We start from the raw sequence: 15175 nt of genomic DNA on the forward strand, positions 1-15175 counted from the left end.
TTAAAACTCACACCATTTTTTTTTCTCCAAAGAAGTCACTTTGTTCATTCCTGTCTCAGAAAGACTTAATTGATTAACATCAAAGTGGCTTCCAAAGGGGGGTCTGTGAGAGAAAGGCATATATAATATCCACTATAAATGTACAAAGCCTTGGAAAAACATGGCCTAAAAATATAAAAAACAACTTAAGTGATGAAATTAGGATCCAATCAAATAAGTTTCAGATCTTGTCAACTATATTTCTGAATATTCTTGTGGGTAGAATATTTCTATTTTTAAAAGCCGTGTGATAGCAACTCTCCAATTAATTCCTTAGGCTACATGTCAGAAGTTTTATTACTAGTTAATTTTGTCATTTCCAGGCTTCACAGCTTCCTAAGTTTTTGACAGTTGAACAGTTTTAATAATAGCTCCAAATATTTAGAAATGCCAAAATATGTAAAAATAACCTCTCAAAATAGACGGTGAATGAAATAAAGTAACACCAGTAGATGTTCCCAGTTTTGTTTTCTAATGCCATCCTATCAAGCATGGGAAGGAAAGCGACATATAACCAAAACATAAGGATAACAAGGAATTGTTTCCGACAAGCAGACCCACAAGAAGAGAGGGAGCTACCTTGGTTACTTTTTGTTACTCTCAATTCAGACGAAAACAGATATTGTGATGAAACAACTCTCTGGTCTGCTTTGATTCAAGGGGGAAAACAATGACTCACATATTTTAATTTCAGACTGGTAGCTTTACAGGCACATACAAAATAGTAAATAATCATGATAATGTTTATTACTTAGGTAAAATTTCTCCCCCCAATAATATCCTATGAAAGTATGTTGAATGTGACAAAGAAAGCAAAGTTAGAGTTCTCAGGTTTCAGCTGAAGCAGTGAGTTGTCAAAGGTCACAGAAGAATCCTAAAGGCAAAGAAATCTAGTTTTCATAGTTACATGTTCAAATTATTAGCTCGTCCTATTTCTACAAATAGACTTACCAATGGGAATCCTTAAACACACACACCATTTCACTGGTCTCAGATCACGTGTCAGGGCATCCCTAAGGATAAATTCCTGATTTACCCATGCACGTTGCCTAGTTTGTGCAGTACACTTTTACCACCAAAAGGCTATGTCTCACTGGTCCCGGGCTTTGCAGAGGTCTTCAGGGCACCTTAGAGGCCATATGTGCACTCCTGCCTAGAAGTGACCACAGCCTGCCAAAACCATGTGGCATCATCTGCACCTTCACCTGCCACTGCCACCAGAGCCTCACACCATGCTATTAAAATGTGCTGGAGACTACCACTTAAAATAATCCAGCACTAATCTATTCTACCTACTGCTCCTGCAGGTAGTGTTTCTCATTGAGACTTGTTCCTCATTTATTTGGGCCCAGTATTGATGTCCAGTAACAGTTGACATTGATCATGTGGCTGATACCAGGGACAAAGGACAAAGACCTCTATCCCCTACACATAAAGTGACTTCCTACTCCCAGAGTTTTGTATGATATTCAAACAAGTCATTCTTGAAGAAGCAGCTGGATGAAATTCTATAAAATAGATGCAAAATTGGTTAGAAAGCTACATGAGAAAGATCAGCATTTTGCTGTCAAAATATAGGAATGTTCTAAGTGGAAATGTGTAAGAATCTGTCCTGTATTTGTAAGAAATTATCTGAAATGTGTGTTCTTTGAAAGAAGACAAGGAGTCCAGATCTGAAACAGTGAACTGGGTGGTAGTACCTATGGCTGTAAGGAAAAGTCGGGGGGGGCTGATTAGGAGGGGAAAGCAGCATCACCGACCTTTGCATTAGCAAGTGGAAGTAAACTGTTTCTGCAGTAGCAGGAGGAAACTGCTGGCCCAGAAAGTAAGAGGGACACTGTGTAGGGTTATGACTACACACAAAAAGAACCTGAAATCACAACCCACCTCTTTCTCAGCATCCTCCAGTTTCTTTTTTTTGCTCTCAGGCATCAAATCATCTAACCAACTGAGCTCCCGTTTAGTAAAAAAGAAATCCATGAGTTTTCGGACAAATACCAAGGCTAGGACCTGTAAAGGTATTAATTTAAAGAATCAGGAAATTAAGCAAGTAAAACTGACAAACACACTTGTAGAGGGATACTTTCAAAAGTGACCACAGTTTACATCTACAATTTTATTCTTTAATTTGGATACGCCAACAGCTGGTCTTACTTTGTTCAGAAGAAGTTTGGCATGAAGCATATAAAAATCACTGTGGTCAGGAGACATCTTTTATTTTCAACTAGTGAAATAATCAGAGAGAGCTCACTTAAGCAGCAGAATAGATTTTTCTTTTACTCCCAGCAAGACACAGTAAAGCTCCTCAGCACAATCAGTAATCTTTCTTAATGAGTGAATGTTCTCTCTGTAAAATCATTAAGCACCTCTCCTTAAATAAAAACATAAAATACATTTTAAAAATTTTTAAGTGACTAATTTTGCATAGAAGAATACAGAGCTGGCCTATCCACACATATAAATAGAGTGCATCCTAGACTCAAACCAGAGGTTATATGCAGAAGTTTTTCTTACTTAATACAGTATGAATTCTCCTTGAATACTGAATCAAAGCAATATTGTAATTACCAGCCCCCAAATTATTATTTTTCTTCAATAACAATTATCGACAAGTGAAAAGACAAGGGATTTTTAGAAGAAATAAAAAATATTTCATACCATCATAGGAAAGACAATGGCAGCTCTTGAGACTTTTATAATCCACAGAAGCACAAGACAACTCAGCTGAATTACAGTGAAGAGATGGACCTTTCTAAGAGGAACATGCCTCAGATAAATAAAATCTGGCTGATGTTTTGCAGGCATCCAGAATAACTTTATCCTGTCAAAAAGCTGAAAGAAATTTTTTAAAGTTTGGATCAAAATGACCTATAGGATCATTAATGTGGACATTTACACACTGCCTAAGGGACCCTGAATATCCTAAGAATCTGGCTTGTTATTCTAAAGGCAAAAACTGTGTGGAAGTTTAGGGGCATGAAAAAGGACTATCTCGGTTTACAATCCTCACCAGTCCAATGGTGGTAAAGGACTCATCTTCTCTCCAGTTGAGTCACCAGAGTAAGAATGAGAATTGTATTATTTAAGTAAAGTTTAATTATTTCATTAGTCATACTTCTTAAGTTCATTTCAATTTTCATACAGAATTGTCTCCCTAGGTATTTCTATTGCAGATGTGCTGAGATATTGCATTCTGCTGAAAGACATTCTGCACAGTCACACTCCAGGAACCATCCTGCTCATAACTGCATAATGTGTTCCACACAAGTAAAATAGTTACTTTAAAACAGTACTGCAAAGATTTCAAGTCAAGAACTCTTAAAGTTAGGCAAAGCCAAACTACAAAGTAGATGTGAATCAACTGCAAATCAAACTGATTGGAAGTTGTTTTTCAACAACTGAGCTCTGCTTCCTTTAGCACACAAAAATCTCATCATGGAGGGATCTCCCTCAGTCTTTTATCTCACGTGGATGAAACTCCCTTTGTTTTTCTTCACTCAGTTTACTGCACCAGACACTTTATCCCGGGCTGCTTTATTTTTCCCGTTGCACTCTCTTCACAAGACCAGGAACAACAGCAAAGGGGAAAAGAAAAAAAAAAAAAAAAAAAAAGAAAAAAACCCAAAAGGCCAGGCCAAAAGCCAACTGCCACGACATTAGGAATGCACATGGGAAGGTCTTGTGTCTCAGAACTATTAGGCCCCAAACTGCCTGGAGACTTGTGTCTGCTGCTATGGCGAAGTGATGATGGTAATGCACCCTTTCTCCCTGCATGGATGAGCCATCCTATATTCACACAGTCTTCAGGAATTTCAAGTTTCAGGAATTTTCATTGAGCATGCATAAACTGCATTTTTTAAAGGCTTATAATTTGGCTAGATTTGAGCATTTTTCTTTTTCACAGAAACAGCAAAAAGCACATCCTCCCACAAAAAACATCTTATCAAATCTCAATTCCTTGACCCAGCTTGGGGGAGGGAGTAAAGTAGGGTGATGCCACCACTTTTCCAAGAAAAGATAGCCAGATTTTAGCACGCCTTAAAAACCACTTCTCAATGGTGTACTTTCTCATACCCTTGTTCTGGGAAACAGCCGAACCATATGAAGTTGAAATTATCTAAACCTCAGTGAAAGCCAAACTGCACTTCTTAGAATACCAACCCAAATGATAAGGGCTAGGCAAAGGTATAAAAGAAAAGACTCTGAATAGAAAACACCACTCAAAAACAAGAGCCAGCTTTGCTCATAACTAGTAGATAAAAAAGCAAGAAACTTTTAACTCACAATCAAAAAATTTAAATATAATGAAAGAAACAATTATGTATTTGACAAACTTTTGCACAGAATAATTCACATTTTCATATGTGACTGTTCTCTCTCAGTTGTCTCGAAATGTGTATCAGTACCTCAACTTTCAATAACAAAGGCACACTTGAGAATTTGAGTGTTTGTGTCAGATGGGTTAAAAGATGTGACACCACGGCACTGAATGCTGCAGTCATCCAGGAGTAATGCTGCCCGTCCACTAGACTTGCCCTTCACCTGTGAGGCCAAAAATTGAGTAGCATGGGACTTGCAACAGTTCCACTCCCTGGCCTGGGAAATTTATTTGCACAGGAAATATCTTCAAAATGTCACCTGTGTTAGTTTTAGGGTAACTTTGCCAAAAGCCTCATACAGACAAAGTTCAAGATGAAGCGTACCACTAGGAAGGCACTAATGTGGAGGCTGAAAAGGCAGCAGGCAAGCAGGTGAATGAGAGGCAGGGGAGAAGAAGAGATCCTGATAGTTGTTACTCAGTTAACAAGGGTGAACAGAAAAACCCACACCTAAAAAAATAAAATAAGTGGGGCACATTACTTAGAGGGAACACTCTATGTAGAAAGAATCCACTTTCCTTTATAATTGAGTCACTTTCAAGGTTCGCAACACTCCTTTAAGATTGTACACAAATGATAATAAAATAATGTAATAAGAATAGCTACACATTTTATAGAAAACATCATCAGTAACACACTCTTCATAAATCCATTTTACCTGAATTCCCTTTAGAGATGAGGCACCCATGTAAAGAAATACTCCATAAAGTACTGGCATAGGAATAAACTAGACAAACAAGCAGAGAAGAGGAAGAGCATATTAAATACCATTTAACAACTTTTAATGCTCCTAGAAAGACATCTGAAACAGTTGAAATTCAAAGTGCCATATGCCTGCATTAATCAGACAAGTTGTAAATCAGAGTCACTCAATTACAAATTAATAATGTTTCTCAGAGTATAAAGCAAAAGAAGAATCTGTCTCTACAGTTTTATTTTCCTCTCACAGCCAGTCATTACAATATACTTTATTCATTATTAATAAAATTAACAGAACTACACAAAAAATGAAAGTGATAGATACTTAAATTATTTACTTAAAATACTGTTCAGGGGAGCATCTGGATAGTAAAGCTATAATCCTCAGAAAAATGTTCAAGAAAAAAAAAAGAAATGTTCTGTGCTGTGAACATTTAAAAACGGGTGAATGACTCTTGTGGGATGATTTTTAATATTTTAAATATTCAGGCTTTCAGTATACACTGTGTAGGTGAAGGGATATTTCCATAGATAAGTGTCCATTTTAAATACTAAATACACAAAACTCACGTTCTCTATATATTCAAAGTGAAGGCTTTATGATATACTTAATAAAATATCAGTGGAAAGTACAAGTTCTAAGGGCTGTGACAACACACAAATCTAAATTCTGGTCTTACTGAAGTCAATGGCAAAAGTCTCACTGATTTCACAGAGGCTCGATAATTCCTAAAAACAGTAAGTATTCTGTATGTTGATGATATTATATATGCATATAACTAGACAGCAGTTTCAGGACACCTGTGAGCTGAGCTGAGTATGCAGGCAGCATGAGAGAATCTTCACGTTCATTTCCAATAAATGAACCATACAACTTCTCTTGCAACTGCAAAAATACTTTTAAATTATCCAGAAATCACAAAATGTTTTTAAAGTTTCTAAATAAATGCACTTATTGGTATAATTTAGCAAGACTGTTTAATGATTATTTGCCACAGGCCCGAAGCAGAGACAAAGGGTGAATCTTCATATACTACAGTTCAATGGTAGAATTCCCTCTGACTTCAGTCAGGCCAGATTTTCATTACAAGGTTTTTGTTAGATGTTAGATGTCCCTAGCCTTTTTATTATGCAAAATTAGAATTCCACTTTAGATCATCATTGTATAACATTATGTTAGTAATGTGCCTGGAACACAACAGTGAAATGTTCAGTTCAGTGCAGTATTCTTTAGCTTTCCCTTACTTCCCCAAATTACCTTCAGGATGCTTGTCAAGAAGACAGATGAGCCCATAAGGACAAAAATCATGAGCCCTGTGACTCTTTGCTCACGGATTCCAAGAAATTTTGGCTGTTCCCCAGGAGCAGAGCACTCTGATTCCAGTTTTAAGCTATTCACGTGGGAAATAGAGAGGACAGTGGCTGCAACAAACCACGGCAATCCCATAATAGAGCAAACTCCAAGCATGACTGCCACCATGAGTAGGTCGAGATGGTATCCACATCCTTTCTGTGGAAAAAAAAGTAGTGACAGCAAGAAGATGTAAAATGACATCCGAATTAAGGAGAACACTTCTGGCAGGCATTTCTAGTGAACAGTTAGAGACAATTAAAAAATTTGTGACTTGTGAGAAAGAATAGTTTTCGTCTATGTGTTACCCAGGTTGGGTCAGTGGTGATGGAAAACTGGTTATCTAAGGGGAACTGCTACTAGTTCACAAGAAATGCTGTTATTACACTCATTTCAGTTATGAATTAAGTGTACATGTCATAAATCCACTTTACAATGGGCAAACACCTTTCCTGGTTATAAAAGAGATACTAATAGGATAATGGAAAATAGATACATTTGGGTTTAAACTCAGTCTCTGCTGTGGAGAACAGTGAGCAGAACATCAAGCTCCACCGCCAGCTTTCAACTTCACTAATCTTAATACACCCCCCAGCCATCCTTACATAGGAGGCAGGAAAATATGTATTTTGATTCTTTCCTACACAAAAATTCTTAGATTAACATTTGCAAAGTAAGCTTATGCTATAAAGGGCCATAAAACCACATAATATAAAGTTTTTATAGATGGTAAGCATGTGATAGTAAGAAGTTTTCACTAACGTACTTTTATCTTATCTAAGAGCAGATACCTGTACATCAAGATAAACTATCATTACGCTATACATTAAATTAAACTATAACATGATATTCATACTGTTTTGCTCGTTTCCCTATTCAATACTTAAAATACTGTCATAAACATTGATGTGAGACGTCAGTACAAAACCTTTGATTTTGAATCATCTCTAGTAGTGAAACACTCTGTAAATTTACCAACAGGAGCATGTTGCTTTGTTTTGGCAGTAGTGGATAAAAATCTTTGGGCAAATCTGAGATACATTTAAAAACCTGCAAATACAACCTTCACTTGAAAATGCCCAATGGTCTGCATCAAGCTTGGTTGTATAGATATCTGTTACCATAGCTGAGAGGGATGTTTCTTTTCATTTTTACCAAGCACCCAGGATGACCATGCAGCTGCAAGCAGGAGCTCAAGCTACATCCCTTTAGAAAGTCAGGTAGGTAGTTATCTCCACAAAATTTTGCAATATGGCAACAAATCCAGTGTCATGGTCTGAGGAAACAGTGATGTTCATGCAAACAGTGTGAATATGTTGAACCATAATTTTGCCTGTAAACCCATGCAAATGTCTTTTGACATAAAAAAAGTAACTAAACTAAACTTGGAAGGGTTTGCTACAGAGACTGCCAAAAGCTGAAATGCGCACTATTCAGAATTTGCTATGGGAAGTATAAAAAAAGAGGGGAAAATGAGCTGGAAGCAAACAAATCATTTCTTTCTGAAGACAACTTTTACTTCTAAAATGGGAAGCGTCTGGGTTTATGAAAATGTAAGCCACATATCGAAGTGAAAATGCCATCTTATTTGCTTACATTATTTAAAAAGGGGGATTCATATAAAGTAAAGAAAATGAAAAGAATCAACTCTAGCAAGCTTCCCTCACTCCCCAAAAGTGCTTATGAGTCTTTTCTCCAAGACACATCTTGACAAATTCAGAGATGTGTTAAACACAGCTATTAGTTACACGCACAAGACACTCAAAGAAAGAGTTTAATTCTAAATCCTAACAGAGACACCTTTTTTTACCTTCTGACACATTTATGAGGAACGTATCTGCTAATGCATACAGAATCCGAGAGCATTTCCTCACATTCATACATGATCTGAGGAACCTGACATATGGGAAGAAAAGGAAGCGTAGCAACAGGTGATGCTACACCAGACCCCAGCAAAACTAAAATGCAGCAAGACAAGGGGGCAGCCAGGAGGACCATCTGACTCCCAGATGCCAGTGCTGAAAAAACACATTCCAAAGCTTGGCAGCAAATTCCTGCATCTGTCAAGTTAACCACATGCAATGCTATGGATTGACATGAAGAGCCAGGCTGACAAAGAGGGCAAAAAAAGAACATATCAAATGTCACAATCATCCAAGAAGAGGCAGTGCAAAGTGAAGGTTGCAAATGCATTTGCTAAAGCAACTTAGGATTGGATTGCTGCTTATTAAAAGTATGTCAAAAAAAGAGCCTAAGCTTGCTGCATATACATGTACAGAAACCTGCTGCTACATTTTGCCCAACAGTTTTTCAGAGGGGTGATGTCCCTTTTTCTCTCTCCATCTGTAGGCAACTAAAGTGTTAGAGAACAGAGCAGGAAGTTGTCCTATGTTGTTTTAAGAACCCATTGTGCCTCCAAAGCTCAGTTTTATTCTTCTTTTTTAAGATAGGAAGGGCATAAAAAACTGGATGGGTAGAACCACAGAGAAGGATGAAGAGAGGAAAAAAAAAATCCTATATTACAAAACAACCCCTAAATAGTTTTTCAAAATCCAATCCAGTAGAACAACACTGTCAGTATCTGAAGATACGATTAAAATTACGGTACTTAAGGAAATTGTTAATGTCCAGTTTGGTTTTTTAGGTGAATAGGTATCGTACTTCTAATAAATCACAGAGGACAGCGTTTTCTTGATTCAGAATCTCTGTTCCAAATCACATCCATAAAGACTTCTGCAAGGCAGCAAATCACTGACACAGGGCACAGGTACTACGGAGACTGACAGAGAAAACGCATAACAATTTAAAGAGGCACTATTTAACATAAAATAAATTAGCATACTCAAGTAGATGAAGGCACATTACATAGCCTGAAGCAGAAAACAACAGTGAAAATATAACTATTTGACTGAATACCTTTAGTTTGTGTTCTTTTCTATTGATAATGACAGCTGTGATCTGCTGGTCCATAAAGATAAGGATAGTACAAAGCAGGGCTGGAATTACAGCAGCTATCACTGTCCACCAAGGATTAGGCCCCAAAGGAGAAATAAACCAGCCACGATCATCTCTGGTGGGCTATAAAAACAGTCATGCATGACCAGTCAGAACTCTAAGGATTATTCACATTTTAACTTCACAAGAATACATACAAAAACATTACTAGGATATGATTTCCTTTAAAATCAATCTATGTATGAGCACAGAAAAATGCTAAACTTTCTATGATACCAAAAAGAGAAGTTACATATAATAAAATCATCTGGGATATTACAGACTTGGTCGTATTTGATAAAATTTGATAAAATAAGCCTAGCAAGGAGCCCCAGAACATTACAGTAGTGTAGGATTTGGGCAATTTGAGCCAGATGAGTTCCCACACAGAAGACATTAGGAAACATTAAGGGGCCTGATAGCAGAGGCTCACTTACATGGGCCACTAGTCAGAGAGGTTGCACAGTACTTGGTGAACATGAAAAATTCAAAATAGTGTCACTACTCCCTGATGATTAAAAAAGTATAATAAACCCACTATAGCACACTACTTGGTCAAAAATATAAGGCAGTGCAATTTATTAACAAATTACCTTGAAAGCATTTGGAACCTGAAGTTTCGGTGATGGAATCCCAATGGCATAGTCAATTAAAACCATGGACAAAATAGTGAGAAAGACAGCAAAATCGCTGACAACAGATCGTACCTATGAGTATTGAGAGAAACAACAATTTTAACTGAAACATTAATGTGTGATTTAGGATTTATTTTCTTCACTTTTTAAAACCTTTTTGTGCTTAAAGCTAAAACTGTGCTTATTCTGACGTGATCTTCCAACAGTGAAAAGATGTAGTGTCCGCTTCACCAGCAGTTAATTGAATTTGCAATGCAGACGAAATTCATGCTTACACATGACTACTGACAACTTTTGAATTAAAAAAATAGCACATACCTTTGTTGGGAAGTATCGGCTAGTTTTGAACTGCTTCAGTGTGGATGATAGAGTTACTGTAGAAAAGAATAAGATGACAGACCAGAAGAGGACATCTGGAACATAAGGGCCATGATGACCACAGGCTCGTCCAACAAACTCTCCATGAAATTTCTTACATTCCTATCAGAGAGAGCAAAGCATTATTGTTCTGAAAGATATACGTGCGTACACTGGTATTTTCTTTCCAATTACTTTCCTAAATTGCAACCAGACTGTACTACTAGAAATAGTTAAAATAATTTTTAACTATTTATTATTGTAAAAATTAAAACTCACTAATGTTTGTCTGCATGGAAAACTCTAAAACCCTCAAAATAAACTCCTAAGAGAGATTAAGACCATAAATAAAGTCATTAATATAAGCCCAGATTTATTTCAAACTGAACAAATACACTTATTTGTTTTCTGTTTACAAACAGAGATTTGCACTTCCTAATTCCGTCCAAGACAGGCAAGTGAAGTTCAAAAGCTACGAAGAGAAAGGCTGCTCCTAGTGCACTCTCAAAAACTGGTTTTTTTGTTTTAATTTCACAGGCCAACCAATTCAAGAAAAAGCTACTTAGCATGTACAATATTAGCCTAAAAGCAGAACAATACATTTAATACCACATGGGGGCAGCACATCTCACAAATTATCTTTTTCTTAAAACGATCTGATAAAATGCAGCAAAATTCAAAATCCATAACATTCATTCTATCCAATATAAAATATGATCAAATACTCAGACACACTAGAAAATGTATCTAGTAACTCTCCAATACCATCCTCAGTTGCTTAAAATCATAATTGTTCCAGGCAGAGAAATAATGAGTAGCTCTCAAAATGTGAGCTACAAGCTCCGGACTTGCACCCCATTCCTTCTCCTTCCCAAATTCCTCCACAGATATTAAGCAAAAAGAAACACAGCACCCAGAATCAGAGATTCCAGCCAGCGATGTCCTGCCAGATCAGAATCTTTTAGTATCGAATGAACTGGGTCACTGGCTCATCAGACTCCCATCACAACACTGTGGCTTGACATGTTATGAGAAACTTTGGCCTTAAACAATGGCTGGCTTGAAAAAAACCACAGTTGCTATTTGATTAACTGTGAGACAGAAGAGTGCAAAACTTTTTATAGTGGTATAGCAGTAAACCTGGGATAACGATGATGCACTTCTGACCTACAAAATGGAAGGGGGGAGATTAAAAAAAAAAAAAAAAATATCAGGAAATACAGAAGAAATTGGCAAGATTTTGGGACATCATGTAGAAAACTTGTCCTGGCCTGAGCTAGACCTTGATGTTGGCACAGCACAGGGATGAATTTCATCATACACCTACTGAAAAGGATTTTGTTACCATCACGATAAACACTTTGCTCACATTTGTTTAGTCCTGGATAGCAAAACAACTTGTTGGTCCTACTGTTGGTTTTTAGAGAGTGCCAGCCTAGATCTTCAGAAACTTGAAACTTCTAGATCATACACAAGAAACAACAGGAAGAAATGAGCAGTGAAGATGACAGCGGTGTGAGACTGACCAAATATTTATAGGAAACTAGGTCTAGTCTTTTACTCCATCTCTCCAGAACAGGAGAATTGAAGGTTTCTGATGATGCTTTCAAGATATAAATACATGAAAGTGTGAAAAATTTTAGTTATTTCTTTGACAACTACAGGGGCTAATGGGAAAAGTCCATCAGTTTTACTGCCACCCATGTAAACTCAAGTTTCAGTAACAAGCTTTTACAGAAGTTTTAAAGGGTTTTATATAATGCAGCCTGTCTTTTACATTTATAGTTAAAACAAAATCTGTTATTTTAAATCTCCTCAGCTGCAAATGTACTCTGAAAAACACTGTCAGGGATCTGAGAAAGTGAGAGGAGGAGTCTGCCCCTGCACAGATGCTCATAGAGTGTGCTGCAATTTTGAGAATATTCATTCTGGATTGCTGGAATCCCTCAGGCCAGCAGTTCTCAACTTTTTCTCTGCTGTTGCCACACCAACAGAGTTGAGGAGCAGCCCCTGCTCTATCCAGACAGAGCAGCCATGGAAGGCAGCTCTTGCTTAACACATGATGGGAGGACACCAGTTCTGCATTTCTGCGCCTTTGAAAGAAAAAACTGTGCTGGAGACGGTCCACTGGATCAGCTTTTAAGCATTTCATTTGGTTATGTCTATGATGGGGTTAATTCAGTTATATTTTTGAGAGAACCCTTCAGTTTTGTGTCTTTTGCACTCACTTCTCTTTGACTGTGTAATGAAATGATCCATTTGTGAGAAAGCAGTGGTCTGATCTCAGTATGGCATTTTAATCATCGTAAATGCTGCTTTAAAGAAGGCAAACCTGAAGTAATAAATCCTTTACATCTAGACAAGTGTACCTACGCAAATTCCCCAAACAGTTTGTAGCTCCCCCACCCCCCAGGAAAAAAAAAAAAAAAAGAAAAAAGAAAAGAAAAAAAATTACACATAAGAAAAATTTGGTCACTGAGCAGTAACTGTTACAGAATTTCTCCCCTTCCTCTCCTTTATAGCCTGAAGAGCCATAAGAATGTTTTAGAGGAAATAAATGCTTGCAGAGTCTTTCTACACAAGGAAACTTTGGTTTTGCCATCTGGCAGAATTTAGGACAAATCCGTTGTCATTTGACATGTTTAGACTTAATCTCAGTCAAACTCTTGTGCTAGTGTGTCAGGTTTCCAAAGCAGGGCACAAAATGCACATACTTGCTTTAATGTGTACTATCAAAGGCTGCAAAATGCTTACAAAAGGAGATAATGCTTCAAAGTCTATGTTAACCTTTGTTCAGTTAAGTATATTTTATGCTTTATTTGAACTAATATGATCAGAAAAAAACATGGTAATTTTTTCAATATATTTGCTGCAGTAGGAGAGAAAAAATTATTTATGCTTATGCCTTTATTTATTAAGTTCCAATATTTCACTTACTGACACAGTTAGGTTCCCCCATGGCACATCAGATGCAGATATATTGTAGTCCTGCCAGTATCGTAAGGTTTTATTGCTAGGATGTTCTGGTTCCACACAATTGCATCTGAAAAGACAAAATAATACTTTTTCCTTATTAACAAAAGAAGTGTCATATATTAATCCAAATTATCAAGTTCATGACATATTGGAATTGTGATCTACTTTGCCAGATAATTTTACTTCAAATGAATTCATGCTTTGAAGCAGTTCATAGTTCAGTAGCTAGTGCTATTACTAGAGTATAATTTGCCGTGAGGTGCATGTGCATATATAGTACGTAATGTGACATATTTAAACGACTGTCCACAGAAAGTTTTCCCATCTGTTTTGTCCTGTTCTATTGATACTTTTAAGCACAGTTTGTAATACTGAGAACATGCCAGTCCTGTCCCACCCCCTTACATCTAACGCTTGCCTACACAGGTATTAGATGCCATGCACAGTTCCAGGCTGATCCACTTCCCAAATGCAAATTGTCTGTGTCCTCTTTGTTCCTCTCTACCAGAGGCCTTCGTGTGCTAAGCAGCCAAACTGCCCGATCGACTGTCAGGGCTCTGCAAGATCCCCAGCACCAAAGGCTCAGGGAACTTCTGCCTCCATGGTTTTTCCTTTCCCCACAGCTGCTTTAAAAGCATCCTTTTCATTTTCAGTTGTGCATTTTAACATACAAAATATGACAAGCCACTGTGGGAGGGCAATACTGCAAATAGGAAATTTAAAATCAAAATTAAGTCTTTAAAGCCTCTGAAGCAACAGTGAGGGACTTTTTCTTTGAGAAAGCCTTCAAAACATGCAGGATACTCTGTAGGTTCCAAGATGGCAAGTATGCTTTGCAGTTCTCTTTAAATTAATTCTACTTTTAAAAATCTATAGTACTATCTATCCTGCTAGTATTTTAATGTGCTTATGATGGCTGTAAATAAATTCTGTACTCTCCTTTCTGATAAAGTTTTCAGGAGTAACTGGGAACAGGATAATGTCTGACAATAGAGTGGAGAGCATACATTTGCACTCCATTTCTAGAAGAGTATCCGTTTATTCGCTTAGCTATGCCATCTATTTTCTCCACGACTATTTATCTTTCCACAAAATTACAATTCTCATCTAGATTTGTAGTATCTTCTATACAAGACATTCTACCATCTACATTATGAGTAAAGAATAGTGCCACTATATTTTGATTACAATACTATACATGTGACAACAGCTGCATTTAATACATACATAGAGATGCAGGTTGTCTTTGTGCAACTCCTTGTTTTTACTTGAAATGCAGCTATTTATAAAAGAAATAAAAAAGCCCTTACAGCTCATGAACAAAAATAAATTTAAAAAAAAAAAAAAAAAGGCGCAACAGCATTCAGAGAAATAGAGGGCCTGAGCCAAAAGTCATTGAAGTAGACTAGATCTTTCAAACATATTTAATATGCTTTGGATCAGGCCCCAAGTGCAGAATGAATGCGTGTTCAATGTGTAGTTTAAAGTATTATAAAATGGGTTAAATGAAGCGCATCACTACTAGTGAGCTACAGCAGCATAATAAAGTCAAACAACAGTATGTCTATGTTATTGCAAGGGAGTATTTGATGTTCATGCAACAATACAGAAGTGGCTATTTCAGGTTACGAGTGTTTCCTGTGAGCACAGGAGCTCCCAGCCCCTGATGTCCATCGCTGATCGCAGACTGGCCAGATGCTGGGCGATGGCCCATTGGGGTTTGATTACAGTTGTTCAATCACAGT

General features: G+C 37.2%; 1 protein-coding gene across 3 annotated transcripts in view; it reads right to left on the reverse strand.

The window, feature by feature from the left end:
* Nucleotides 1-15175, reverse strand: part of SLC4A10 (solute carrier family 4 member 10) — a gene marked incomplete at its 5' end in the record, with an annotated part of 156155 nt that overhangs the window by 7833 nt on the left and 133147 nt on the right. For all 3 annotated transcript variants that reach the window (XM_080346341.1, XM_080346340.1, XM_080346339.1), the window contains 8 exons: nt 1927-2049; nt 2698-2871; nt 5077-5145; nt 6376-6627; nt 9385-9546; nt 10056-10169; nt 10416-10577; nt 13392-13497. In XM_080346341.1, coding sequence (XP_080202467.1) covers nt 1927-2049; nt 2698-2871; nt 5077-5145; nt 6376-6627; nt 9385-9546; nt 10056-10169; nt 10416-10577; nt 13392-13497 — 1162 coding nt within the window. The remainder of the gene's footprint in view (nt 1-1926; nt 2050-2697; nt 2872-5076; nt 5146-6375; nt 6628-9384; nt 9547-10055; nt 10170-10415; nt 10578-13391; nt 13498-15175) is intronic.

This window comes from Nesoenas mayeri, assembly GCF_963082525.1.
Source record: "Nesoenas mayeri genome assembly, chromosome: 6".
Lineage (NCBI taxonomy): Eukaryota > Metazoa > Chordata > Aves > Columbiformes > Columbidae > Nesoenas > Nesoenas mayeri.